Source organism: Melopsittacus undulatus, chromosome 19 (genome assembly GCF_012275295.1).
Source record: "Melopsittacus undulatus isolate bMelUnd1 chromosome 19, bMelUnd1.mat.Z, whole genome shotgun sequence".
Classification (NCBI taxonomy): domain Eukaryota; kingdom Metazoa; phylum Chordata; class Aves; order Psittaciformes; family Psittaculidae; genus Melopsittacus; species Melopsittacus undulatus.
Genome location: NC_047545.1, coordinates 131,343 through 157,090, shown reverse-complemented (window position 1 = coordinate 157,090; position 25,748 = coordinate 131,343). Strand labels below are relative to the sequence as shown.

General features: G+C 67.9%; 1 protein-coding gene across 3 annotated transcripts; it reads left to right on the top strand.

Annotated features, from left to right (window-relative positions):
- Positions 1–899: 899 nt before the first annotated feature.
- Positions 900–11,548, top strand: MIDN (midnolin). Of its 3 annotated transcripts, none has more exons than XM_034070746.1 (8): positions 900–1,049; positions 2,817–3,042; positions 3,875–3,962; positions 4,262–4,324; positions 8,530–8,919; positions 9,370–9,502; positions 9,598–9,894; positions 10,955–11,548. In XM_034070746.1, exons 2-8 carry the CDS (start codon positions 2,825–2,827, stop codon positions 11,215–11,217), a joined length of 1,452 nt encoding a protein of 483 aa, XP_033926637.1. In that variant the 5' UTR covers positions 900–1,049; positions 2,817–2,824; the 3' UTR covers positions 11,218–11,548. The 3 variants fall into 3 exon arrangements, with proteins under 3 accessions (XP_033926637.1, XP_033926639.1, XP_033926638.1); XM_034070748.1 differs by lacking the exon at positions 900–1,049 and adding an exon at positions 2,365–2,429; XM_034070747.1 differs by lacking the exon at positions 900–1,049 and adding an exon at positions 2,509–2,660.
- The last annotated feature ends 14,200 nt before the right edge of the window (positions 11,549–25,748 follow it).

The following is a 25,748-nucleotide window of genomic DNA, read 5'->3' as shown; positions in this document are numbered from 1 at the left end:
TGGAGGGGTCTCGCTCTCCCCCCAACACGGTTCTACCACGATCTGCCCCGACCCCAGGGGAGGCCACTCTAGAGGAAAACAGCGGCTGCATTTTAGGGCTGCAGAGAGAGAGAGGACCCCCCCCCCCCGGGCCCCGGCTCCCTCCAGGCCCCCCTCGCTGCTGCCTCGTGGGTCGGGGATGTGCAGCCCCCTCCTCGCGGCTGCCAGATCCCCCCTCCAGCTGCTTTGTGTCTCGCTGTGCCAGGGCATTGTCTGCAAAGGAGAGGCAGTGGAGTCAGCCGGAGGTCACCAGCATCTCCCCAGCACCAGCATCCTCCCTGTGCAGGCTGGGGCAGCCGCTGGCCCCACAGACCCTGTCCCAGGGCAAGGGATAACCAGCCATTGGCTCCCATTCCAGGGCACTGGGACATCACCCCCTATGGGACCTACCTCTGCTCCAAACAGTCCTGTGGGGCTGAGTCCTTGCCCTGGCTGTGCAGTAGGTGTTTGGGCAGAGGGAATCCCCAGGGGAGGGATGGCCCAACCTCGCTATTAGACATCAGAGAGTTTCCACCGGGAGCTGCTTTGAAGCTCAGCTCCCCAGGAGAGCTCAACCCTGTGCATGGGGTGACTTTGACCCCAGTGATGGGGACCCCCGGAGGGGTAGAACCGGGGCCCCGGGAGAGACTCAGACCCCCCCCCCGGCTGAAATCGGGTCAGGGCGCACCGAGCCGGGACCCCTGGAGCAGGACCGGGAGCAGGGACTGGGACCCTGAGGGCAGGGATCGGGGACCCCCCCCCGAGCGGTTGCGGCCGCGTCACCTGCGGGTCCCTCCGGAGCCGGGGCCGGAGCCGGGGCCAGGGCCGGTTCCTGCCCCCAGCAGGCTCCACCCCGGGCGGTGCGGGATAAAACTTGGGGCACCTCCCCGGCGGCTCCGAGTCAGGGCTGCGCTGGGCAGGGGACACAGCTTCGAGCCGCGGCCCCCGGGAGCTATTCGGGGTCTTCTCCTCCCTGCTGCCGCCGGAGGCAGCTGCGCTCCGGGACACGGCGGGGCAGCGCTCCGGGCTCGGTGAGTGGGGCTGGCTACGGGCGGGATGGGCCCTCGGGGGGTCCCGGAACCGGTGGGGGGTTGTGTGGATGGGGGGTCCTGTGCGGCTGTGCGGGCTCCGCAGAGCGGGCTGCGCTCACGCACGGGCCCCGGGACAGGAGGGGCGGCCTCGCTTCCCCGAGCCCGGAGGCTCCCGTGGGGACGGACCCACGGCGGAACCTGTTCGCTCTGGTGCCGGCCGCGCTCCCCCCCCGCCGGAGCCCTCCGTACCCCCGGTCCTCGAGGCTTTCCAGTCCCCATGGCCAGGGCGGCGGGGCCGGGGACCCTGCTCCGGCTGCGGGGGGACCCTGAACGCGGCACCGGGGAGCCCCCACCGAGCCCCCCCGCGTCCCGGCAAGCGGCCCCTGTGCCCCGCAGTGCCCGGGCTGGCGGCCCCGCTTGGTTCGCTCCGTACCGGCGGGGGGGCAGCGGCGCCGGGGGCACCGTGACCGGGCCCCCCCCATATCTCGGCTCCGGCTCAGCGGCCCCCCCGGGCGCAGCAGACGCGGCGGGGCCGGCAGAGGGCGCCCGCGCTTTGCTGACTCATAGCCCCCCCCGAACCCCCCCGGGCGAGGCGCCGGCGCCGGCCCCGGGGCGGGGGGGGGGTTCGCTGGGGCTGCACCGGCGTCACCGGGAGGTGACCGGGCGGGTGTGACCGGTACGGGTGACTCCGCGTGTCCCCTCCCCCGCCCTTTCCGCCTCGGTGTTCCCGCGTCACTCGGCTCCCGGTAGGGGGGGAGGGGGGGTCCGGGTTCTTCCCCCCCCCCCCCCGCGGCCGCCTCCGGTGCGGGGAGCGGCCCCCCCCGCCCGTGTCCCGCGTTCACCCCGCCCCGGGTTAGGGGGTGTTGGGGGGGGGGGGGGCGCTCCGGTGCCGATCCCGGCGCTACCGGTACCGGTGGGGCCGCGGGGCCTTTGTTGTGCGCCGGGATTATGAATGGCTCCAGGCGCGGCGCGAGGGCGCGAGGGGAGGGGCGGGGGGCAGAGCGCGGGGGGGGGGGGTGGTTGAGGGGGCGGAGCCTCGCGCCCGCGTGGGCGGGAGGAATCCGGCCGGGCCGCCCCTCCCACCGGGCCACGTGGGGAGCCTTCCCCCGCTTGCCATTGGCTGCCTCCGCGGATGTCTGTGATGCCGGCTCCCTCCCATTGGCTGGCGGCCGCCGGAGGAGCCGGAGTGAATGAGGGCGAGGCCCCGCCCCCGGGACGTTGCTACATTGTAACCTCCCCCCAGTCGGCTCCCACGGCTGAGCGCGGCGGCGGCGGCCGGTTCGGCGGGTCCGGCCCTGAGCGCCCCCCCCTGCCCCTCGCCGCGGCCTCGGGTCCGCTCCCCCCCCCCGCACCGGCGAGCACAGAGGAAGGAGGCAGCGGGTGAGGGCAGCGCCGCCCCCCCCCCCCCCCCCGGAGCGGGAAGATCCGGTTTTTGAGGGGTTTTTCTTGGTTTTTGCTTTTTTTAAAAAAAAATTCACATTTTTCACCGTTTTCGCCGCTTTCCGGGCCCGCGGGGGCTCCGGGCGCTGTCAGGCGGCGCCGGGGAGCGCCCCGGCCCCCACCCCCCTCCCGCTCTATCCTCGGAGGACTTGAAGCGCAGCCGGAGTTCCCGTGGGTACCGCCGGGGCGTGCGGCGGAGCGGGCCCCGCTCCCTCCTTTGTCCGCCCCCCCTTCCCTCCTCCTCCTCCTCCTCCTCCTCCTCCTCCTCCTGCTCGCGTTTCCGCCGCCCCCCGGGCCCCCACCGACCGCCGCTCCCCTGCACCGCAGGTCGGCGGATGGACCCGCAGCCCGGCGCCAGGAGCTGCACCCGCGGGGCCCCCGCTTGCGAGGTGGTCCCGAACGAGCCCCCCATGAACCTCTACATCAACACCACCACCGGGACCCGCTATGAGCTCTCCGTGCCCGCCGAGGAGACGGTGGAGGGGCTGAAGCGGCGCCTGTCCCAGCGGCTCAAGGTGCCCAAGGAGCGCCTGGCTCTGCTGCACAAAGAGAGGTACGGCTCGGCCCGGGGGGGGGTCCCATCCCCCCGCAGCGGGGCTGGGCGCGGGGGCGGCCCCTCGCACCGGGCTCGGCACCGCACAAAGGCTCCCGCCCCCCTTCCCCTCGCCTGGCCCCATGGTCGGGGGGGGGAGCGGCCCGGGGGGCCGCGGGCGGGGGCGGGCCGGGGACCGGAGCGGGGCCGGGGCTCCGGGGTGGGCGGCGGGCCCCGGTCGTGCCCCGCGGGGGCCCTGCCCTTTGTTCTGGGCTCAACTTCGGTGGCGGCGCCCGCCCCCCCCCCTCGAAGCCCCAGCGCGGGGAGGGGGGGGGGGTGTCCTTTGTCTGCCGACGCCCGGTCCGAGGGGGCTGCGCGGCCCCCCCCGACGGGAGCAAAGCTCGAGGAGGGGGCGGGCGGCCCCGTGCTGCGCTCGCCCCCGGCCTGGAGTAACTTGCGGAGCCTCAGGCGGAGCGGGGAGGGGAGGGGGGCACCGGGGACACCGCGTGTGTGTGCGAGCCCGAGGGGACACGAGACCCTCACCCCGCAGGTTTCCTGTGCCACACAGCCCCACGGGTCCCTCACCAGCGTTCTTGCACAGTGCATGGAGCAGGGGTACCCCAGCACCTGTGCTGTTCCCCCCGGGGTGCAGGGGGCAGCTGGGGACGAGGCAGGATGGTGCTGGGTACCTCCTGCCTTGCGGTGGGGATGCTGAAGGGGGCTCGGTCCCCTGGGAGCAGCCAGGCCTGCAGCTTGTGTCCCCCCTCCTGTCACCCCCATGCTGGTGGTGCACGTAACTGGGGCTCACTGAGGCCGCGCTGACCCCGCTGTTGGAATCTCCTCTCTCCTGCAGCCGACTCAGTTCTGGGAAACTGCAGGATCTGGGGGTCGTGGAAGGAAGCAAACTGACGCTGGTGCCCACCGTGGAGGCCGGCTTGATGGTAAGCAGCCTTTTCTTGCTGCTCCCTCCCTCTCTCTTTCCCTCCCACTCGTCCCCATCTATTATTAAAGCCCTGGGCGAGGATGTGCTGGCAGCCCTGCGGCTCCGCTGCCCCGGCCCTCGCCCAGGAGGCAGCGCTGGGCTGGGCATGCAGCAGGTTTAATATTTCACAGCTTTCTCAGGGCTCGTGTAGAGATAGTGGAAGTGACATGTCATCCCTCCCTCCTCCTGCCGCACGGACGCCCCCTCCTTCTCTGCATTTGTAATCTTCATTTCCCCCCCCCTTTCTTTTTTTTCCAGTCCCAGGCATCCAGGCCAGAGCAGTCGGTGATGCAAGCCCTGGAAAGCTTAACTGAAACTCAGGTGAGAGCCTTGATGCCGGGGATGATGGAGGCAGGGGCGAGCGTGTGGGGGATGCTGCGACCCTGCTCGTCTTCCCTTCCCAAAAGGCTTCGGTGTTTGGTGCTGGGCTCTTAGCTTTCACCTTCAGCAGGGGTTGGGAGCGCTGAGGGTGGTGCCCGGGGCGGGCACCATCATCCTGTGTGGTGCTGAGCGCAGGGAGGCCCCACGCCGCAGTGCTCGCAGCCCAAACAAGCCTGGAGCTGGGGAGGGCAGCGGCGCTGGGAGGTGAAGTGACTCACTCAAGGTCACGCAGCAGGTCGGCAGCACAGGGCCCTGCTGCCGGCTGTGGGGCTGCAGCTGCCCCCCCCCCCCCCCCATTGCAGAGCTGGGGCTGCTGCCTGCCCCATGGCTGCTGGACAGTGTTGAAGGGGGCTGTGGGGAGCTGCTGGGTTGCACCGGGCGGGTTGTGGGGCTGCAGAGCCTGGGTTTTCCTCTCAGCACCCAGAGGGGGTGTTCCCCTCTCCTTGGAGCCGTCCTTGGGGGGGGGGGGGGGTGGCCGTGCCGTGATGGAAGCTCTGGTGCTCGGTGGCCTTGTGCTGGGTGCCAAGGAGGGGGCGCGGGTGGGGGCTGTGTTTAGAAGAGCTCCTCGGTGCCTGCGGGGGGTGTCGGGGGGGTCCTGCGGGGAGGAAGCGTTCCCAGGGCCCTTGCGTGCGCAGGCGCCAGCTGCCTGCTCCAAGGTGGAATTTACCCCCAGCCGCGCAGGCCCTGGCTCCTTTGTTTTCCGTCGCTCTCGTTGCTGCTGATCCTGCTCCTTCCCTTTTTTCCTGGCCGAGGCTGCAGCTCCTCTGCTTTCCTTATGGGCTGGATTTAACCTGCTCACTGCGTTCCGAGCCGGGGCTGAGCCCTGCGCTGTGCCCTGGCTGCCTCCCATCGAGGGCCAGACAGAGGGGGCTTGGTGGGGGTACGACTGTGCCCCTGTGAGCACATGGCAAGGGCTGCGGCTGCCCCTTGGTGCCCTTGGCTGCCCGGGGTGACCTTGACTTTGGCAGCTGATTTAACCCATTGAGTCCTGTGCCTGCTTTGGCCTCTCTGCCTTGCCGCCCCCCCGGAGCCCGGTTTGCTCGGGGGGTGCTGCCCATCTCCACTGGGGTGCAGAGCTACGGAAGGGGTCCTGGGGTCGCAGTGCATGCCCTGGCCTCGGGGCTGCAGCCCCCCCCACACTGGGGTGGGATGTCCTGGGGAGCAGCAGCAGGGCCAGGGGACTCATGGAGCTGCCTGGTGCAGGGGGGCTTTGGGGGTACCCTCTGCGTCTGTCGGGGCTCGTAGCGCCCAGCAAGGCTCCCATGGGGGCAGGTGCCGCAGAGCAGAGGTTTGTGGGCTGCAGGCTGGGGCCCATGGGGCCGGGCTGGGGGCCTGGCAGCCCCGGTTTGCTGCGGGAAGCGGCTCTGCCTCCTGCCCACTGCAGGTTCCTCCTGGGCGGGTGATTCAGGAAGCTGGGGCTGTGCAGGAGGAACCGCCAGCACCTGGGGGGCGGGGGGGGGGGGCAGGAAACCACTCCTCTCATTCATGCTTTGCTCGGTGGTGCCTGCGTCATGCATCCTCCGGCAGCGCAGGGGGAGCTGCGCCGGCTTCCTCTGGGGGCGGCGGGGGGCCGGGGCGCTGCCACCCCCTCCCAGCCCTGGTGCCTGTGGGGAAGCGGCTGCTGGGCAGGCAGGAGGTGATGGGGATGCTCTGCCCCCCCCCCCCCCCCCCCCCCCGGCTGCGCAGGTCGGGGTCTTCCTGGAAGGGCTCCGTGCGCTTCCTTCCGCTGGGCACACTCAGAGCTGCCCCCGCTTTCCAGGGAGCCGTGCCCAGAGCCCCGGGGCTGGCGCTGGATCCTGCAGCCTCAGCGCTTCCTTCCCCAATTCCCGCTGCCTGCTGGGGTGGGGGGGACGCACACATCCTGCCCACCTATGGGATGTGGCAGTGGGGCTCTGCCCCCTGCCCTCCTTAGCATGGACCCCCCCTCCCCCCCACGGGTGTCTGGGTGGTGGGACCCAGTTGTCAGTCACGGCTGTGCCCAGCTGGAGACTGCAAGAGTATGGGGGCGGGGGGGATTTCCTGCTGCCCCCTCGTGCTCTGTCTGGGTTTGACTTCCCCCTCTGCATCTGTAAGGAGCTGGAGCAGGACCGCTTGGCTGTGCTTTTGGGGGGTGCCAGCAGGGACTGGGGGGGCCCGGAGGTGTCTGGGGCTGGGGGTGATGCGGGGCCAGGCGTTGGAGCGAGGCAGGAATGCGGCGTTCCCTGAGTCATCCGCGTTTCTCAGAAGCAGCTGGGAGGGAAGCACTTGCCCCATCCCTATGGGCCCTGAGCCTGGTGCGGTGCAGCCACATCCCCCCAGGGCTTGGCAGGGTCCTGGGGTACCCTCGGCCATGGGGGGGGGTGGCCCGAGGCAGCCCCATGGCGGAGCGCGCTGGCAGGGACAGGGTCCTGTAGGCGGCTGATCAGGCGCTGGGTGGGACGTGTTTGCATTGGAGCGGCTGGGTTTCGATGGGGGGGGGTGGCAGCAGCATGGGGTGGGTGCTGGGAGGGCTGCAGGGACCAGACCGGTTCCTGCCCGGGGGGGGGGGGGGGGTCTGTGTGACCCTGCTGCTGGGGCTCTTTATGGTGCTGAGCTTGGGGTGCTCTGGTTGGTGCTGGTGAGGGGTCAGGCAGAGCGCAGGCAGGTGTGAGTCAGATGGAGCAGGGAGGCGGCCCGGCGCTGGCTGACGTCAGGGGGCCCCGGTGGTGTGCGGGGCTCCCCCAGGCACCTCTGGTACCAAGCGAGGGGGCTGGGGCTGCTCCTGCCCCTGCATCCGGGGGGGGGGGGGGGGGGCGCTATGAGAAGACCCCATTCGGGGTGCCTGGAGGGGAAGGATGGGAGCTGCTCTGCCCACCCTGTGCCCCTTCCGCAGCCATGGGGGCTCCCTGCGGGTGCGCTGCTGATGCTGAGGCCTGGAGGTGGTGCTGGGGCTGAGTGTGTCCACTGTGGGCAGGGGACCCGAGGCAGAGCAGGAGCGGTGGGGCAGGATGGGGGCTGTGGGGACGCTTTCCTGCCCCCGCCCCATAAGCTCCGTGTCCAGAGCGGCTCCTGCCGCCCCCCCCTTCCTCTGCAGCCCCCGCTGCGCTCGGGGCTTTGCTCAGGGTATTTTTAAAGCTGCTTTTCCCACGGCTTCTCCGAAGCGGGTGCGGGGGAGCCAGGACGGGGGGGGGGGTGCTGAGCTCTGCACAGGGGCCAGGGGGGGTGATGGGGGTCATGGGGGTGTCAGGTCTGCTTGGGCCTCATCCGGTGGGCTGGGGATGGGTGACGTGCGCCGGAGCCATGCAGGGAAAGCCAGTCCCTGCTGTGCCCTGGATTAGCGTGGCTGGGGGGGGGGGGGGTTGCGGTGGCGTCATCCCCATTAACTGTGACCCAGTGTCCTGCCCCCAGCCCTGCCTGTGTGTGTGCAGCCCCCTCCCCACACCAGCATGGGGGGGGTCCCCTCTTCCCTGGCACAGATTTCGAGTGATTTATGCCTGCTTGGGGGGGGAGCAGGTGTTGGGGATTGGGCCCCCCCCTGCAGCTGGGACCTGGGCAGGGTCAGGGCCCTGCTTTTGTCTTGGCGCTGCAGCTGCTCCATCACCTGCCTGTGAGGAGGCCTCCGGGGTGGGCAGGGGCAAATCCCGCCCTTGCAGCCGCTCCACTGGGCCTGCCCCGGGGGGAGAAGGGGGGGGAGATGTGGGGTGTGTGTGCGCTGCCCTCCCCTGCCTCATAGCCCCAGGGCATAGCAATGGGCACAGCCCAGACCCAGCGTGTCCTCACCTGCCCCTCCCCATCCTTCCTGCACGGAGCTGGTTTGGTTTGCTGGGCCAGGGCTGCAGCCCCTGCCATGGGCTCTAGGCTGCCTGGGGCAGTGCTGCTGGCCCCTGCCTGCTGCTGCCTGCAGCGGGCTCAGCGGCAGGGCACGGTGTGCTGTGTGCTGGGCAGGAGGGAGGAAAGTTCCCCCCCCCCAGCACCATCAGCTGATGGAGCTGGCTCCATGCTGGGGTCATGCAGGGACAATGGCTGGGCTCGCTGGTCTCAGGGAATGGCTGAGGGAAGAGGGTCACCCCTTTGCTGCCCTAATGACCCATCGCTGTGGGACACAGGGCCGGGGCAGCGGCATTGGGGGGGGTCCGTGCCATGGGTTCACTGCACACCGGGGCTCATGAGGCTCCTTCTCTCCCCAGGTCAATGACTTCTTGTCAGGCCGGTCGCCGCTGACCCTGGCCCTGCGCGTGGGGGACCACATGATGTTCGTGCAGCTGCAGCTGGCGGCACAGCAGAGCAGTGGGCAGCTCCAGCACCGGCACCTCATCGCCAGCCGGGGCGAGCCGGGGGCCGCCGCCAGCCCCCACTGCCGGACGCTGCACGGCGGCACCGGCTCCGGCTTCACCCGCATCCCCGTGGTGCCTGCATCCTGCCAGCAGAGCCCGGCCCCCAGCCCCGCGCCCCCTGCGCCGGCCCCCCCCATGTACTGTAACACCCCCCACGCCGCGCCCGTCACCGCCGGGATGTTCCGGTCGCACGGGGCCAGCACGCAGACGGTGAACAGCAGCGTGGTCTCCTCCTGCTCAGAGGTGAGGTTTCCTGGTGCCTTTGGGGTAGGGGAGCTCAGCTCTGCAGCCTGGCACTGCTGTGGAGGGGCCCTTCCCTGCCTCAGTTTCCCCATGCATGGAATAAAGGGCTGCAAAATGCTCCAGTTTGGGGGTTGGGGACAGGGTAGGATCCAGGCTCTTCTGCTCATCTTCAGATGCTGCCTCTCACTGTTCTCTGCTCCTGCTTCCCTTTTCCCCTTGCACAGCACAGCTGGCACAGGGGGGTGACTGCCAGGACCCCCGTGGGTGGGATTGCAATGCATGGAGGGGTGGGATAACCGTAGTTCTGTGTGCCCCAGTAATATTGGGGCTTGTGGTGCCTGCTGACCTGCTCCTTGCCCGCTGCAGGGCTCACTTGGCCATTTGGGGGTGTGGGGCTGTGCGGTCCCATCCCGTGCCCAGAGGCTGAGCCGGTGTCTCCCATCCGTGCAGGTGGAGTGCGGCACCCGCAGCAGCAGCTCCCCCAGCAGCAGCCCTGCGCCCGCAGCCCGATCCCGCAAACCCGGTGCCGTCATCGAGAGCTTCGTCAACCACGCGCCTGGGGTCTTCTCAGGGACCTTCTCCGGTGCGTGGTGGTGCTGAGCCCGCCTGAGGGTGCTGTGGGGCCGGGGGCACCGCGCTCCTCGGGGCTCGGCTCACCCCCACCTTTCCCACCCGCAGGCACTTTGCACCCCAACTGCCAGGACAGCAGCGGGCGGCCACGGAGGGACATCGGCACCATCCTGCAGATCCTGAACGACCTCCTCAGCGCCACGCGACACTACCAGGGCATGCCCCAGTCCCTGACGCAGCTCCGCTGCCAGACGCAGTTCTCCTCCTCATCCTCCTCCTCGCCACCAGCCTCCCCGGACCTCGCCACCAAAACTACCTCAGAGCCGCTGCCGGCGGCTGCAGCATCCCCACCCCTGCACCCCGTCGTCCAGTGCCAAAGCCAGATCCGGATGTGCAAGCCCAGCGGTGAGCCCGGCTGCTCCTATGCTGTCCATAGGGTTTTGTGGCTGGGATGGGGTCAGGGAGCCCCTGCAGCCCCCCAGGCCACACCTGCCCCCCCTCTGCATGGGATCACTCCCCACAACAGCCTCTGTGGGTGTTGTGTGTTTAAGCCTGGCTGTTGGCTGCCCCTTGCACATTGAAGGCACCAGCCAGGGTGGGGGCCTGGGGGTCTCTGCAGAGGGGGGGAAGGTTTGGTCCTGCCTGACCCTGCAGGGCTTTACAGGCAGCACCAGCACCCCTATCACTGGGAGGGTCCCTGCTTATGGTAGAGGGTTTGGGGGGACAGCCAGGCTCTGACTCCTCAACCAGCCCCCTTTGCAAACCCACTGCCCCGGGATGGGGTGAGGATGGGTTTGGGGGGTCCTGGGCTGCAACCACTGGTGTTGGGATGGGGTTTAGTCCTCCCCTCAGCACAGTGCGTGAGTGGGGGGAAACCTGCTCCCCCCACTGGAACAAGTCCTGCCTGGGCTCACCCCACTTGGCCTGAGCCCCTTGGCCCCCCTTGGCTCCAGGATGGGCAAGAGATGCCCGCAAGCCTCCCACCAGCCCCTTGCCAGCATCCAGCCCCGGTGGCTCCGCTGCACCAGGACCCTCCCCTGGCAATTGTTTTGGTTGTCCCCCTGTGCCCTGCTCTTCCCTTGGCGTGTTCCCACCCCCAGCCCTGGCAGGTGATGCTGGAGCATCCGCAGCATTCGGGGGCTCTCCCGGCCAAGTTTATTCTGGAGCAGGGTCCCATTTTTCCCTCTTTCCCCAGCACCGGAGCCCACGCCTGGAGCTTCAATTGCTCGTCCTCCCACACTGCACAGCGGGGCCAGGCCTGCACCGGCTGCTGTGCTGGAGGGGAAACCCCCCCCTTTTGGCACAAGCACCACACAGGGGGGGCTTCTCCCCACTGGGGACCAGCCCAGTGCTGCTCATCTATGGGCATGGGGTGGGCGGTGGTTGTGTGTGCATCCATAGGCTGCTGGGTGTGTTGGGGGTGCAGGGCAGCCCCCCCATAACCCACTCACCTTTGGCATCGCAGGGGACCGCTTGCGGCAGACGGAGAACCGGGCGACGCGCTGCAAGGTGGAGCGGCTGCAGCTGCTGATGCAGCAGAAGCGGCTGCGCAGGAAGGCGCGGAGGGACGCGCGGGCTCCCTACCACTGGCTGCCCAACCGCAAGTCCAGCCGCACCAACAGCAACAGCAGCGTCTCCAGCGAGGGCAGCCTGGACCTGGACTTCGAGGACTCGGTGTGGAAGCCGGAGGTCAAGGCAGACATGAAATCAGAGTTTGTCGTAGCATAGAGCCGTACCCGGGGCCGCGGACTCTGCCGGGGCAGGGATGGGGGGGGGGGGGGATGCTCCCGCTGCCCCGGCCGCCGGTGGTCTCATTTCTGTTGTCATGGGCCAGATCTCCTCTAGATTTGCCATCTCCTGCGACCAGATGCCTCGGGCCCGACCCTGCCCGTGTCAGGGAAGCGTTTCATTGTTGGTTGGGTGGGGTCTAGGGCAGCCTCACCCCTGGCTTGGCTGCGGCTGGGGAGATGGGGGGGTGCAGGCAGGAGCCGCTGCCTCATCCCGCATCCTCTCTGGCCGGGAGCAGGGGGTCCTGGCCCCCGGGGGGGGTGGGGGGTGGTCCTTGGGGGATATCAAAGCTGCTGCTTTGCTGTGAAGAGGGATGCAGCGGGGTGGGCTCCGACCCCCCCCACCCCCCCCCACCGTGTCCCCCTGCCCCTGGTGCAGGCAGGAGGAGATGAAGTCTCTCTTGGAGGTGCTGGGGCCCCCCCGGGTTTGGGGGCCGTTTGTTTTCCTTCCCTTCTATATGTAGCATTGCTCGGCTGTGGGGCTGGGCCCCCCCTGGGCGGTGGGGGGACGGGACACACGTGTGTGCCTGGGCGCTGCCAGCCCTGTGCCGCAGCCTTGGGGGGGGGGTGTTATTGGGGGGGGTGGAGCCGGGCCCGGGGGGGGGGAATCCATGGGGGGGGGCTTTGTTTTGGGGTGGGTTTTCACTATGTTTTCGGAGGGGGAAGAAGCAGCGCTTCCCCCACAGCCGAGACCAACTCCCGAGGCACTGGGCTCCATCCTGCGGCCTCCGCTGCTCGGATCTGAGGGGGGTTAACTTAAAAAGAGAAGCAAACCGATGGAAAAGTAAGGACTGGGCAAGCCCAGCGCTCGGGGCTGATATTTATAGACATTACTTACCCGACTGAGCCAATACTGACATAGTCTTGCATAGGCCGTAGAAATCCTTTTTCTTGTCCAACCTTGAGGTTTCCCCCCCCCCCCCGTCAGGAGATCTGTGCAAATAGAGAACCCCCGTGCTGTGTTTTTTGTCTGTAAAAGTCTTTTTTTGTGTGTGTTTTGGGGGGAGGGGAGAATGAGGCTTTCGGGCTTTAATATTTTATTTTTTATTTTTGAAATAAATTTGGGCAGTTCTGGATGCACTGAGGCTGTGCCTCCCTCACTGGGACCGTGGGTCGCGTGCTCCGCTCCGCGCATCCGTACGTGCACATGTAACACATGGAGCGGTGCAGCGCGTTGTATGTGCACACAGTGTGCCAAGCTCTACACACAGAGAACCATGGAAGGGTTCGGGTTGTAAAACACCTTAAGCCCATCCAGTTCCCACCCCCTGCCATGGGCAGGGAAACCTCACACCGCACCTCCCCCATGGCTCTGTCTAACCTGGCCTTGGACACTGGCAGGTAGCCCATGCACACGTATGGCCATGCAGGTATTCGGCTCTGCACATCTGCCTGTGCACACGTGGCCATGCAGATGTGTTGAGCACTGCACGGTTGCACACGTGTGCACAGCTCCGCTCGCACCAGAGCAAGAGCAGCCCAGGAGCATAATGGGGGGTGATGGAGCTGCCCACAGGAAGGGTTTGGGGCTGGGCACCGGCTGTGGGATGTGCCAGGGCTGGTGTTTCCAGCCCGGACCATGGCCTGCGTGCGGTGCTCACCCAACTGGGTGCACCCGGTCCCATCCTGCTGCCCTGGGGAGCTGGGCCAGTTCCACCGGCCAGGCCAGGCACGGGAGCTGCCGCCCTCCCTCCTGCGTCACCACGGGCCGGGGCTGAGGGTGGGTGCCCACGGTCCTGCTCCCACCCTGATGTTCTGGTTCAATCCCTGGGGCTGGGCACGGCTGTGCCTCAGTTCCCCCACCTGCGGGATGGTTTCCCTGTGGCTTTCCTGCCCTGAGGGAAGTGAGGGGGTGTGGGTGACACCGGGGACGTGTGTCAGCACCATCCCACACATGGGAGCCTGCAGCCACTTTGGACCCCAGTGGGGCTCAGAGTGCCATGGACTGGAGCAGTCCCTGGGCTGTGCCAAACATGGGGGCACCGGCCCCTGTGGGTCCCCAGCACACCCGGAGCTGAGCTTTGGGGCAGTTACCTGGGAACGGGGCAGGAGTGGCTGCGCACATCCTCTTGACCGCGTTCCTCCCCCAGGACTGTGCTAGGAGGGAGCCAAACCAGAGCCCCATGGATGGACCCAGCACCCTATGGACAGGCTGGGATTGCCCAGCTGGGGCCGGTGGCTCTTCCCATGGCAGAGCACCCAGAGGGACCTCGCTGGACCCTGAGCCCCCCCCCAGAGAACAGCCGAGCACCGGAGGAAGCCGGGGCTGGGAGAGGAAGCGGCTCCGGTCGCTGCGGTGACGCGGTGCCCATGTGCCCCACGGACAGCCCGCTGCCAGCGCCCGCTTGACGTCACTTCGGGAAGAGCAGGGCCCGGGCCCCCCCCACCCCAACAACCCCGGCCCGTGCCTCCAGCACCAAATTTGGCAACGGGAAGAGGAGCCGGTGCTGCCGGAGCGCACAATGGAGGCCTTTTAAGGCAATGGCTGCCTGGCTGAGCACGCGTGGGACACACACACACACACACGCATGTGCACGCTCACGGTGCATTGCACATGGGCACGCTCATGCCTGGCTGCTGGCGTGCACATGGGGGGGACACAGAAATGATTGTGCTGCAAGCGGTCCCATGGGGACCCTGAGCCCCTCAGCCTAGCCTTGGGGTCCCACCCTCTGCTCCAACCCCATGGCCTCGGCTGGGGGTTTGGGGAGCACCCAGGGGGCTGGGGGAGCAGTGGGGATGGGGTTGAGCTGTGCATGGGACAGGCCTGGTCCCACAGCATGGCACAGCACAGCACAGCATGGTGCCCACAGGAGGTGTCTGCAGCATGGCAGGAGGCAAGCTGGGACATGGGGCTCTGCATGGTGACATCACCGTGCCCGGGGCCCACAGATGCTGGTGATAAAGGGGGGGGGGTGGCGATGGGGGAGGTGAGGCCGGGCAGAGCCCCATTCACTGCCCAGCCCATGCTCCCATCCTGCTCCTCCTCCTCCTCACTGCCCTCCAGCACCACCAGCCCCTGCGCTGCCGCAGGGCCAGGCCCACGCTCATCCCGGTCCTCCCAGTATGGAGCAATCCAGCAGCGCCAGCGTCGCGCCTTCGGTGAGGTTTGGGGGCAGGATGGGGGTCACCCTGCGGGTGTGGGGCTGCTCTGACACAGGGGGATTACAGCGTGGGGTGCAGGGGGGCTGTGGTTGTGCACCCAGGGATGCGCTGGCACAGGAGTGAGTGCAGCTCCCAGCACATCCCTGTTGGGCTTCCGCCCCCAGGGCAGTGACTGTGACCTGGCCTGGGACGTGCAGGGCTTCAGCTCCTGGCGTGGGAGTGGGTGCCCTATGAGTACAGAAACACTCAGCAAATACCAACCAACACCCGGCAAACACCCAGCAAACACCAACCAACACCCGGCAAACACCAACCAACACCAACCAACACCCAGCAAGCACCTGGAAAACACCAACCAACACCCGGCAAACACCAACCAACACCCGGCAAACACCAACCACCACCAACCAACACCCGGCAAACACCAACCGAACACCAACCAAACACCCAACAAACACCAACCAAACACAGGGCAAACACCCAGCACACACCCAGCAAACACCCAATGAACACCCAGCAAACACCCAGTGGTGCCTCAGCCATGGGACTGGATCACACATTTGCCATCAGTGGTGTGGCACAGCCATGGCAGGTGACCGGAGCTGTGGGTGCCATTGGGCAAGTTCTGGGTCCCCCCAGACCCCCCCTCCCCATGCACAGCCCCAGGGTGCGGGCGCGTTGGAGCGGGTGCGCCAGGAAACACCCACAGCGCTCCCGGCACACCCGTGGGCCCCGCGCACACCCACAGCGTGGCCACGGCACCGGCACCAGCACCCACCCGGCCCAGGCACGCGCGGGGGCCCCTCGCGCACCCCCTCGGCCTCACCACCCTGCGCGCACCCCACCGTGGAGCCACGCGGCACCAGGACCCCGGTGGGGTTGATGGGTGCTGAGATGGAGCCACAACCCCCCCCGGTGCACAATGGCACCCATTGGCTGGGCTGGGCCTGCTGGCAAGAGCCGGTGCTGTGCGGCTGTGCCAGACGCCGGGTGGGCGATGAGCTGCTGGCGTGTTCCTGGCAGGAGTCAGGAACGCGGCGTCTGCCGGCAGTGGGGTGAGCCCCAGCTCCGTGCAGGGCCTGCAGGCAGCATCCTTGACGCATCCACCAGCTCGGGCCGTGCACCCATGGGTGCATCCTGGGCATCGCTGTGGGGTCCTGAGGCTTAGGCCCCCCCGCCCTGGGCCCCGGTGCTGCCATAGGCCCGGGCTGCGGGCAGGCTGTGGGGCGCGGAGGAGGCGGGGGGGGAGCTGCTGGAGCAGGGACGGATCCTGGAATTAAAAACATTCCAGGAACCGACTTTGAACCAGATAAAATAACAAGCGCCACAAGGAATGTCTCACCCCACCCCCCGGCTGGCCACGGCCTCGGCCCCACACCGCTGCCTCCGGCCCCACAGCGTTCCTGGGGCCGCCCTCCACCCCACACAGGCCCTTGCACACACTTGTGCACGCAGAGCATGCAGTAAGCACGCAGCCACTGTGCCCCCCAGCGTGTCTGGGCTATGGGGTCGGTGGCGTGGGGGCCCGGGGGTCCCGCATGCTGAGCTCCCTGCTTGCAGCACCCCTGGTCTGCCACAGTGCCTGTGTGCAGATGTGTGTGAACACGGCTGCACACACGTGTGCATTGTGTGTGCACGGGGGGGTGCACACCAACCCCCCCCCCCCACTCCCAGGCTTCCTCCCAGCCCTGCCAGGGTGCTGAGGGTCCCCCCACAGCCATGGAGCCTCCCTGGTTCCCCAGCCTGGCCCATGGCTGTGGCCGCGGCAGCCCCGCATGCCTGTGTGGTGATATCACAGGGCTGTGGGGCCAGGGCTCCCTGCCCAGCCCCGCTCCCCAGGGCCTGCTCTGGGGTCAGGGCAGCAGCCGGGGCTCGGCCCATTGCAGCCGTCCCCACGGTGCCGCGCTGGGAACCGGCTCTGCTCACACTGGGAGTCCCTGCCTGGCTGCTGGACCTTGCCAGCAGCAAAGACCCCAGATCTGCTCTCCCCCTTCCCCGTGGGCACCCCCAGGAGCATCTCCCAGCTGGATGCATCCTGGGAGGGGGCGTGAGCTCAGCCTGCCCCAGTTGGGTTCCACAGGGGATGGTGCTGCAATGGCCCCGCTGACACTGGCGGGGGTCTCCCTGTATCCCCCCAACCCCGCAGCCTGCACCGTGGGCTCTGGGGCTGGTGGGGACCATGGGGCAGCGTCACCGTGTTTACAAGGAACTCGAGGAGCCCTCGTGACGTCCGCGCCGGCCCTTCCAAGTGGCACCGTGCCACGGCCGCCAACCACCACCACGACGTGCAGGGCTGGCACCGGGCCCGGTGCTCGGGGGGCACGGAGCCGGTGACCCCCCCGCCGCGCCGAGGAGCAGATGGGGCCTGCGTGAGGCTATTTATAGCGGCGGGACCCACAGGTACCGATGCGTCAGCGCGCTGTGACGCAGCCCCGCGGAGCAGGCGACGCTCAGATGCACGCCCCATGCACACCCCGGCTCCCCCGGGGCTGCAGAGGCCCCCCCCGAACCCCCCTTGGGTGCTGGGAGGGTCCCCATGTGCACCAGGCACAGTCGGAGGATGCTCAGCCCTTGGCTGCGCTGTGCAGGCGCACACGCCTGCATGGGGTGTGCATGTATCTGTGTGTGTGTGCATGTATGTGTGTGTGTGCATGTATGTGTGTGTGTGCATGTATCTGTATGTGTGTGTTCATGTATACATGTGTGTGCATGTATCTGGGTGTGTGCATGCCTGTGTGCACATGGTCCCTGACAATGTGCATTGTGTCCCTGCGTGTGCCCACATGTGCACGGCTGCAGCAGTGCTGCCTGTGTCTGGGGGGGTGCGCGCGTTTGCCTGGGAGCCCCCGCATGAGCGCGCATCCCCGTGCCCGTGCTGCGCTCACGCACGCGAACCCGGCTCCACGCCGCCTGTGTCCCTGCGCGCACGCGCGCGTGGCCGCGCCGTGTCCTCGTGTGTGGCTCCGCGTGTGCGCGCCGGCGGTGGCCGGGGCTGACTCAGCCCCCAGGAATGCCCCCTCCCCTCGGGCCGTGCTGGGCACGGTGACACCAGCGCTGACCCACACCTGCTGGGAACACAAGGCGGTGGCACCTCCTGCTGGGAACCGCGCTCTGGGGGCGGATGGGAGCCGGGGGGGCCGGGCAAGGCTGAAGGAGGGGTCCTGGGGGGGCCAAGGCTCGGTTGGGGAAGAGATGGGGGGGAGGAGAGCAGCTCCCACCCATGAACGGGGCCTGCCCTGCTGGTGCCCAGGCCAGCGGCACGGCACTGGGGAGCTCCGGCTTTGGGCACCCCCTAAGCAGCCAGCACGACGGGGGGGCTGCTGCGGCGCAGGCAGGGAGGGGTCTGGGATTGGGGGGCTCTGACCCCTTCGGATGGGCCTGGCTCGGTACACAGGGGCTGTCCGGGGGCCCTGGGCACGCTGCAAGGAGCTGGGGGCACAGCTCGGGTCCTGCCCGGGCTCTCACCGGCGAGTCCCTTCCATCGGCTGCATCCAGGCCGGGTTTTCCCCCGCCGCCCAACCGGACCCCTCGCCTGCCCCGGCGGCAAAGCCCGGCCCGGGCTTCCGGAGCGGCACCCACCGCGCTCCGCAGTGCGGGGGGGGGGATGGGAGACCCCGGAGTGCGGGGGGGGGGATGGGAGCCCCGGGCAGGGCTCGGCTCCGGGTCCGGCTCCGCTCCGGGCTTTCCTTGCGCTCATTCATTCATAGATCCCCGCACGCTCCCGTCTCATTCATTCCCGGCGGCGCGAGGGAGGGCCGTTGCCGTGGCAACCGCGGCTCGGGCAGCCCCCCCCCCCCCCACGCACACACGGTGCGTCCGCATCACCGGGAGGGGGGGGGAATGCGCCCAGAGGGGGGGGGGGTTGAAGGGCTGGGGGCTCCCCTGGGGCTCAGCCCAAGCCGCTCTGACCCCCCCCCCGTCCCGGTGCTGTTTCCACCTCAGCGGGGGGGTCCTGGGATTAGCGCAGCCTTGACCCCCCCCTCGGCTGTGGGGTTGTGGCGCTGAGCTCCAGCCCTGCAGAGCACAGACCCCACATGAAGGAGAGACCCCCCCCTTGACCCCCGTGGGCTTTCGCTGCAGGCTGGGGGTGTCAGAGGTGCGAACGGTCCCGTGTGTCAGCGTGGGTGCAGGTCCTGTGTGTGCACCCACGGCTGCGTGTGCAGGGGGGGCTGCACAGACCCCGTGTCCCCAGCTCTGCTGCAGCCACATGGGCAGCCCAGGCCCGGCTGCGATGGGGTCATGATGCTCCTTGGGGTGCAGGGGCCCATGCGGGTGGGGGCTGCAGCCAGGGCATGGGGTGAGCTGGGGCTGGACAAAGCTTCCTGACACCCTCATCTGCTTCCGCAGGACATCAGGTGCGAGGTGCCGTGGCCACAGGGCGCAGGGGAAGCTGCTGCTCGTGGGCTCCAGCCCAGGGTCCGAGGTGTGAGCGTGGTGGGTAAGTGCCGCTGGGTCAGCATGGGTCTGGATGGGGGTTCCTACACCTTGCACAACGGGTTCTCTGCAGCTTGGATCTGTGCTTGTTGATGTGGGCAGACAAGAACATGGGGGTGTGGATTGATGCTTGCTTGTGCACCTGGGTGCGTGTCTGCGTACGAGGCCACACGCGTGTCCTTGCTGCACATCTCAGGGGCCCTCACACGCAGCCCCGTGCGCTCCGGGCCCTGCTGCCCGGGATGACTCACGGGCTCGCAGAGGAAGCAGTGACTCAGTCCCTGGTTCCTGCCTCTCCCCACCCCCTGGCCGGCCATGGTGGCCACGTGGAGCCGGCAGGACCCGAGCCGCGGCTGGGGCCAGGGCTCCCCGGTGGGCTGCTGGGAGCAGAGCTGGAGATGTGCCCCTTCTATGGGCTGTGGGGACCCTGGTGCTGCTCTGAGCTCCCACCCGGGAGGGCTGCCCCTGCACTGGGGGCACCTCCAGAGGCAGCCGCTGACCTGCTCTTTCCCTGGCCCAAGCACTGGGTCCCCTTATGGGGGCTGCGAACCCTGGTACAGCACCAACACCAGCACCAAGTGTGGCTGGGGCTGCTCCACCTGCTGTGGCTTTGCTGTGGGTCTGGGGTGCTCAGACACTGATGGCATCTGGGGCATCTCTGGCTGACAGACCTGTGCCTACTGGGGTCCAGGGTGCCACAGTGTCCCCAGGCAGCAGTGAGGAGCTGGGCACAGGCAGGAGCCGGTGGCTGCAGTGGGGAGTGGTCAGTGGTGCTGTGCCCAGGGTGCTGTGCCAGCAGTTCCTTGCAGTGACAAGGGGGCTGTGCTGGTGGTGCCACACAGTGACCAGGGCGCTGTGCTGGCTGTGCTATGCAGTGCCCTGGGCACTGTGCCCATGGTGCCATGCAGTGCCCAGTGTGCTGTGCTGGCTGTGCCACGCAGTGCCCAGGGTGCTGTGCCCATGGTGCCATGCAGTGACCAAGGTGCTGTGCCCATGGTGCCATGCAGTGCCCAGGGTGCTGTGCCCGTGGTGCCATGCAGTGCCCAGGGTGCTGTGCTGGGTGTGCCATGCAGTGCCCAGGGTGCTGTGCCCATGGTGCCATGCAGTGACCAAGGTGCTGTGCTGGCAGTGCCATGCAGTGCCAGGGCGCTGTGCCCATGGTGCCATGCAGTGCCCAAGGTGCTGTGCCGGCAGTGCCATGCAGTGCCCAGGGTGCTGTGCCCATGGTGCCATGCAGTGACCAAGGTGCTGTGCCGGCAGTGCCATGCAGTGCCAGGGCGCTGTGCCCATGGTGCCATGCAGTGCCAGGGCGCTGTGCCCGTGATACCATGCAGTACCAGGGTGCTGTGCTGGGTGTGCTATGCAGTGCCCAGGGCGCTGTGCCCATGGTGCCATGCAGTGCCCAGGGTGCTGTGCCCGTGGTACCATGCAGTGCCAGGGTGCTGTGTCATGGCACGGGCAGCCTCTGTGAGTCATAGTGAGGTGTTGCCACTGCCCCTCCACACTCAGCCGGTTCCCAGGCCCCGCTCGCCAGAATCGATTTCGCAATGACTGGGGCAGCAGCCCCTGCCCTTCCCTGCAGCGCCTGGCTCTGCTGAGCTCGCCCTGGCACCCCAGGGTGCCCCTGCCCACGCTGCCCGCAGCCTCCTGCATCGCTGCTGCGCCTTGGCACGGCTGCTGCTGGGTTTGGCCCAGTCCCCTTCTCTCTGCCCCTGGTGCTGCTGAGCGCTGTGGCCTTTGCCCCCCTGAGCTTGTCCCCTGTGCGGGGCCAGGGTCCAGTGAGTGGCCCTGGGGGGGTCACGGTGCCCCGCAGGAGCTGCCATTGAGCGCCGGTGGAGCCAGGGTGAGTCAATGGCCGTGGGGACACGCGGGGACGCGCGGCCATGGGGAGTGACTCACGGCGAACCAGACAAACAGGCGAGTCCTGTGGAGCTGCTGCGGAGCTTTCTCCGCACCCTGGCAGCACCGGGGAGCCACCGGTGCAGCCCAGCCACCGAGCCCCGCGGCGGCAGCAGCCTCGGGAGCCACAGGGCCTGAAGCCTCTCCCGGGGTCACCGCAGCGTCGTGCTGAGGTGCACCGGGGGCTGTGGTGGGAGCTGGGCATGGGGGGGCGCAGCCTAAGCTGGGGCTGAAGCTGCTTCTGGTTCAGAGGGAGACACACGGCTCCGTGGGGATGTTTTGGGAGTCTCTGGAGGCGTGAGGATGGATTGGTGCCAACTGGGGAGCAGCTGGGGGTGTGAGAGGGAAGCGATGAACACAGCCAGGGAGCTCAGGCTCCAGGAGGTGCCTTGGGAGGCTCCACGGCACCCACCAGCGGTGCTGAGCTGGCAGTCGGGATGGGCACAGGGGGACCCCAGGCTCCCACCAGGAGCTTCATGCAAGCTTCATACAAGGCAGTTGTGTGGCGGCGGGGTCCTGAGGGGCTCTGCTGGGGCAGTCCTCTGGTTGCCTGCTTGGTTGGGATGCAGAGGCTGCTCCAGGAGGGAGCCAGGACAGATCCAGCACCGGGCTGGGCATTGGCAGCACCCAGCAGCAGCAGCAGATGGTGCATTTGAGGGCATGTGCCTGGGGAAGAAGCAGCAGGGCTGGTACCAGGCCAACAGGGACAAGGGGGACCGAGGGCAGTGGCTGCTGGAGCTGGTTGACCCCGAAGCAGCCGAGGAGCTGGCTGGGAGCTGGGGCAGAGCACAGCACCAGCACTGGGTGCGACTGCTGGCCACGGCACCGGGGACTTCCAGGGCCAGGGGAAAAGCAGCGCCTTGGCCAGGGGTTGTGACGGGTAAAGAGGCTGAGTCAGTTAATTACAGGGCTGCCAGCCCAGCATCGATCCCAGCAAAATCATGGAAGAGCTGATCCAGGCTGTGGTTAATAAAGCGTTGGAGCGCGGCGGCAGGACTGCTGCTGTCCCCGGTGAGGGGTGCTTTCCAAACCCGCTTTTCAGACGTCAGCAGGTTTCCAGGCACAGCAAAGACCTTTCCTGGGCCGGCAGCCGGGATCCCGGCCTCTGCCGGGAGGGGAAGCGCGGCCGGTGCCCGGTGGGCACAGGATGCTGCTGGCTGCAGGGGTGACTGGGCACTGGTGGTGCTTGGCATCCCCAAACCTGCTTATCCCCCTGGAGCTGCAGTGGCCGGTGGCGGGCTGGCGCCTGGCTCCGCAGCCGGGGATTTCCCAGGTCCAGGCTCACCTGGGCTGGGTCCGAGCGGCCTCTCCCTTGGCCCTGGGTTGTCAAACCCAACCATGTGCAATCGCACCAACCCACGCTGTGGCCTGACCGCCCTGTGCTGCACTGCCCGGCTCCAGCTGCTCCCAGTCCCCAGAATGCAGCCCCTGACCTGTGCATCTTGTCTCTGCTCCCAGTTTTGTCCATTCTCAGCCCAAAAGGTGCTTCCTGCGGGCCTGGGGCATAGGCAGTGCATGGGGCTGTGAGCACTGCAGCCCCAGCACAGGCTTTATCACCGCCAGCAAGCCCCATGCGTGCCCCAGGGCCCTCTGTGGGCCCTGGCCGGCACAACCCAAATGTCAGGAATGTTTTGTGGTGAGGCTGGGAAAAGGGTCATCCGCTCACTGGATTCTTTCAATGCTTTTTTCCCCCTCCTTTTTGCTCTTTTCTGCGCTGTGTTGTGGGTTTGGCCGGGGGCCCATGTGTGTGAGCAGACATGTGATGGGCCGGGTGTGATGGAGCTGCTGAGCGCTGTGAAAGTGCTGAGCTGGTGTGAACCCGACATCCCCATCTCTTCCTGTACAGCCCTTCCTGGAAGCGGCTGTGGGGAACGTCCCTGCTGGGTACAGGATGGGGGCAGCCGGGCCCATCCCCACAGCGTCTGGGCACCTCATAGGGGAGGGAGAGCCCCGGCTGCAGGCTGATGAAGGTGATGGGATGGGAGGCGGGTGCAGGCTGTGGGTGGCTCCTGTCTGCCCCAGCTCTGTCCTCTCACGTACAGATCATGTTAACCGAGTGCTCACGCGTGTGTCATGTGGGAGCCAATCGCATGTTCGTGCATGCACTGATTGGGCACGTCAACGATCATGCATGTGCTGAGCGCATACTCGCGTGTGGATGCATCCTGTGCTCAGAGCAGTGTGTTCATGCATGAGATGCTGGTGCCTTTCTGCAGGGTTAACTGGGTGCTCAACGGGCACTCTCGAGTGGGGTGGCTGCGAGGTGCTGGAGGGATCGGGGTGCTCACATCGGGGCTTGCACAGGAAATCCTTGGGTCTTAACAGCGAAGGGGCAGAAGGGAAACTGAGGCAGAGGTGTGAGACCTGGGGCTGTTGGTGGGTGCTGCCCGGGGGATCTCTGCGCCGCTTCCCATTGCTCACGCTTCCCCTTTGCCTTCCTCATGCTTCCCCTTCCCACAGCTGAGCGTGGGGCCCGGCCGTGTCCTGCCTGGGGCACTCACTGAGTCAGGGCCGACCAGGAACAGAGCGGTGCCCCTGACTCACGCCTGTGTGCGAAGCGCCCACAGCGCTTCCCCGGCAGGGGGGGGGCTGGGGGGCACCCAGCCCTGGCCCCCCCCTCCCCTTGTGCCAGCCCCTTCCCACCCCCCCGGGGTGAGGGGGAGCTCCCCTTGCGCACGCGTGTGCCTCGGGCTGCAGGAGCACACCCAGCCCCCCATGGCCCCCCCCGGCTCCCGGGGACCCCCCCGCCCCCTTCCCGCCTCTCCCGGAGCATTTTCCTGCAGTCTCCATTGATAAATCTGGAGCGTTGCCACGGAAACGCTGCGGGGGGGGGGGGGGGGGGGGGGGCCGAGCTGCCATGGGGCTGGTGGGAATGCCCGAGTGCATGGGTGTGAGCGCACATGTGTGTGCATGCATGTGATGCACGTGTGTGTGCGGGTGGACCTGTGTGAGTGCACATGTGTGTGCGTGCATGTGATGCACGTGTGTGTGCGGGTGCACGTGTATGATGGCACGTGTGTGTGTGCACACCTGTGATTGATTGCACATGTGTGTGGGTGCACGGGTGTGAGGGCACACGCATGCGGTTGCACACGTGTGCAAAGCTGAGTGCATGGGCTGAGTGTGCAGGGCTCGGGGACTGCACAGGCAGACAGGGCCCCCCCGGCACCGTCTGGTTGCTCTCCTACAGAAATGCCCTGAGGCCACCAGCCCCAGTGGGGAAACTGAGGCACGGGAACTGTGTGACTCATCCCGAAGCAGACCGTCACTGGGGGGCAGGAGGAGCGTGTGCTGCCACCCGCTGCACGGCGGTGGGTCCGGTGGCACCGGTTACACACGTGTTTGCACACCCGTGTATTCCACCCTCCGGATACGGGCAAGAGCCCTGTGCTGCCGGTGCCCAGAGTCCTGAGCCGCCCTGCGGCAGGGGTGCTGCAGGAGGTGCTGGGTGCCAGGATCAGCTCCATTCGCATTCAGAAGCTGGATCGGACGCGGGCAGGACCCCACAGCAGAGGTTGCACAGCGCAGCCATGGCACCATGGAGCACACGAGTGTGTGTACACGTGTGGTGCCGGGGGGGCAGGATCGGTGCCGTGCGTGTAGCGTGGCTGCCCTCTGCTGCCACCGCCACGGCAGTGCTCAGCACCCTCCGGTGCCACGGGCACCCGTGGGCGCAGGGTCCTCGGGGACAGGGACGGCCACCAGGGCTGGGGGGCATCCTCTGGGGCAGCAGGGATGCTGATGGAGCATCGCTCCGCTCCCCGCTGGCTCCCGAACCCACAGGGACACAGACGGGCGGTGCGGGAGCTGCGAGCTGGCACGGGCGGGCCGGGACCCGCTGCGCCCCGGGTGCTCTAGGGCACGGGTTGGTGCAGGGAAGCAGCCGCTGCTCCCACCGAGCCCCACAGCATCCGCCAGCGCTGCCCGGCCACATGCGGCTCAGCCCCGGTCCACCGAGCCCCTCGGCAGCCGCTATGGGGCTGGGCACCGTGCTCGGGCACCAGCACGGTCTCACCCATCCGCAGCCCCACAGCAGGCAGGGCAGGGGGCCGGGCTGCAAAAGCACCAACATGGGGCAGGGGCAGCAGCGGCTGAGCACAGCTCGGTGCATGCGAACACTTCACCCCCCCGCTGCCCACCCTGCTGGGCTGAGGGGCTCGGTGCGTCCTGGGGCCCTGCAGAGCCTGTGCCCCCCCCCCGCCCGCAGCCGGCCCCGGTGCGGGAGCTGTGGGTGTAAAACAGGAACCGCGGCCGCCGCTTCCCGGATCTCGCCGCTGCGCTCCTGGTTCCGAACCACGGGCGCTGCGGGAGGGAAGCACCCGCTGTACCCCCCCCCCCCCCCCCGGGTTCAGCCCTGCCCGCAGCCCCCCAGCACCCAGGAGGAGGCTGCTCCCCTCCGATATTCCACATGTGCCCCCCTTTGTCTGCATCCCCTTCTGGGCAGCCCCCGCGGGCACCCCCAGGCTCGCAGGGCCAAGGGGAGGCTGCAAAAACGCAACTGAATGTGAAGTATCCCCAAGGTCCCTGCAGCTGGGAGGGAACTGAGCAGCATCACTAGTTCTCGGTTGTTACAGCAGCGGGAGGAGGGGGTTTGGTTTCTGTCCTCGGTGGGTTCCTGGTGGTCCCTGTTGCTGCTCAGCCCCGGGCTCCATCGCGCTCTGTTGAGAAGCAGGTCACGTCCCCGCTCCCCGCACGGCAGCGATGCTGGGGAGACCTCCGCTTCCTGGGGCAGCATCAGGATGTGGCATCAGCATTGGAATGGCCTGCGGGAGGGTTTCCAGCACAGAACAGGACAATGGGACGTGGCACCGGGGAGCTCAGCACAGGGGGGCTGCAGCCCGTCTCTCCCTTCAGCTCACACCGATGGCAGGCTGGTGATGCCCATCTCCATAGGGGGAGGAAGGGGCTCCGGAGATGAGCTCCCCAAAAGCTCCTTGCTCTGGGAATTGCTGCACCAAGCTGTGCAACGCCGGAATCCTGCCTTTCCCTGCGCACCCAGGGCTCCCCGGGCAGGCGCGGTGCTGCTGGAGGCAG

What these genes read in the sequence shown, in the direction of transcription:
- MIDN (XM_034070746.1), top strand. Translation starts at nt 2,825, where the DNA reads ATGGACCCGCAGCCCGGCGCCAGGAGCTGCACCCGCGGGGCCCCCGCT. An exon ending in AAAGCTTAACTGAAACTCAG is followed by an intron (nt 4,325 to 8,529) that starts GTGAGAGCCTTG and finishes TTCTCTCCCCAG; the next exon opens with GTCAATGACTTCTTGTCAGG. An exon ending in CCGGATGTGCAAGCCCAGCG is followed by an intron (nt 9,895 to 10,954) that starts GTGAGCCCGGCT and finishes TTGGCATCGCAG; the next exon opens with GGGACCGCTTGCGGCAGACG.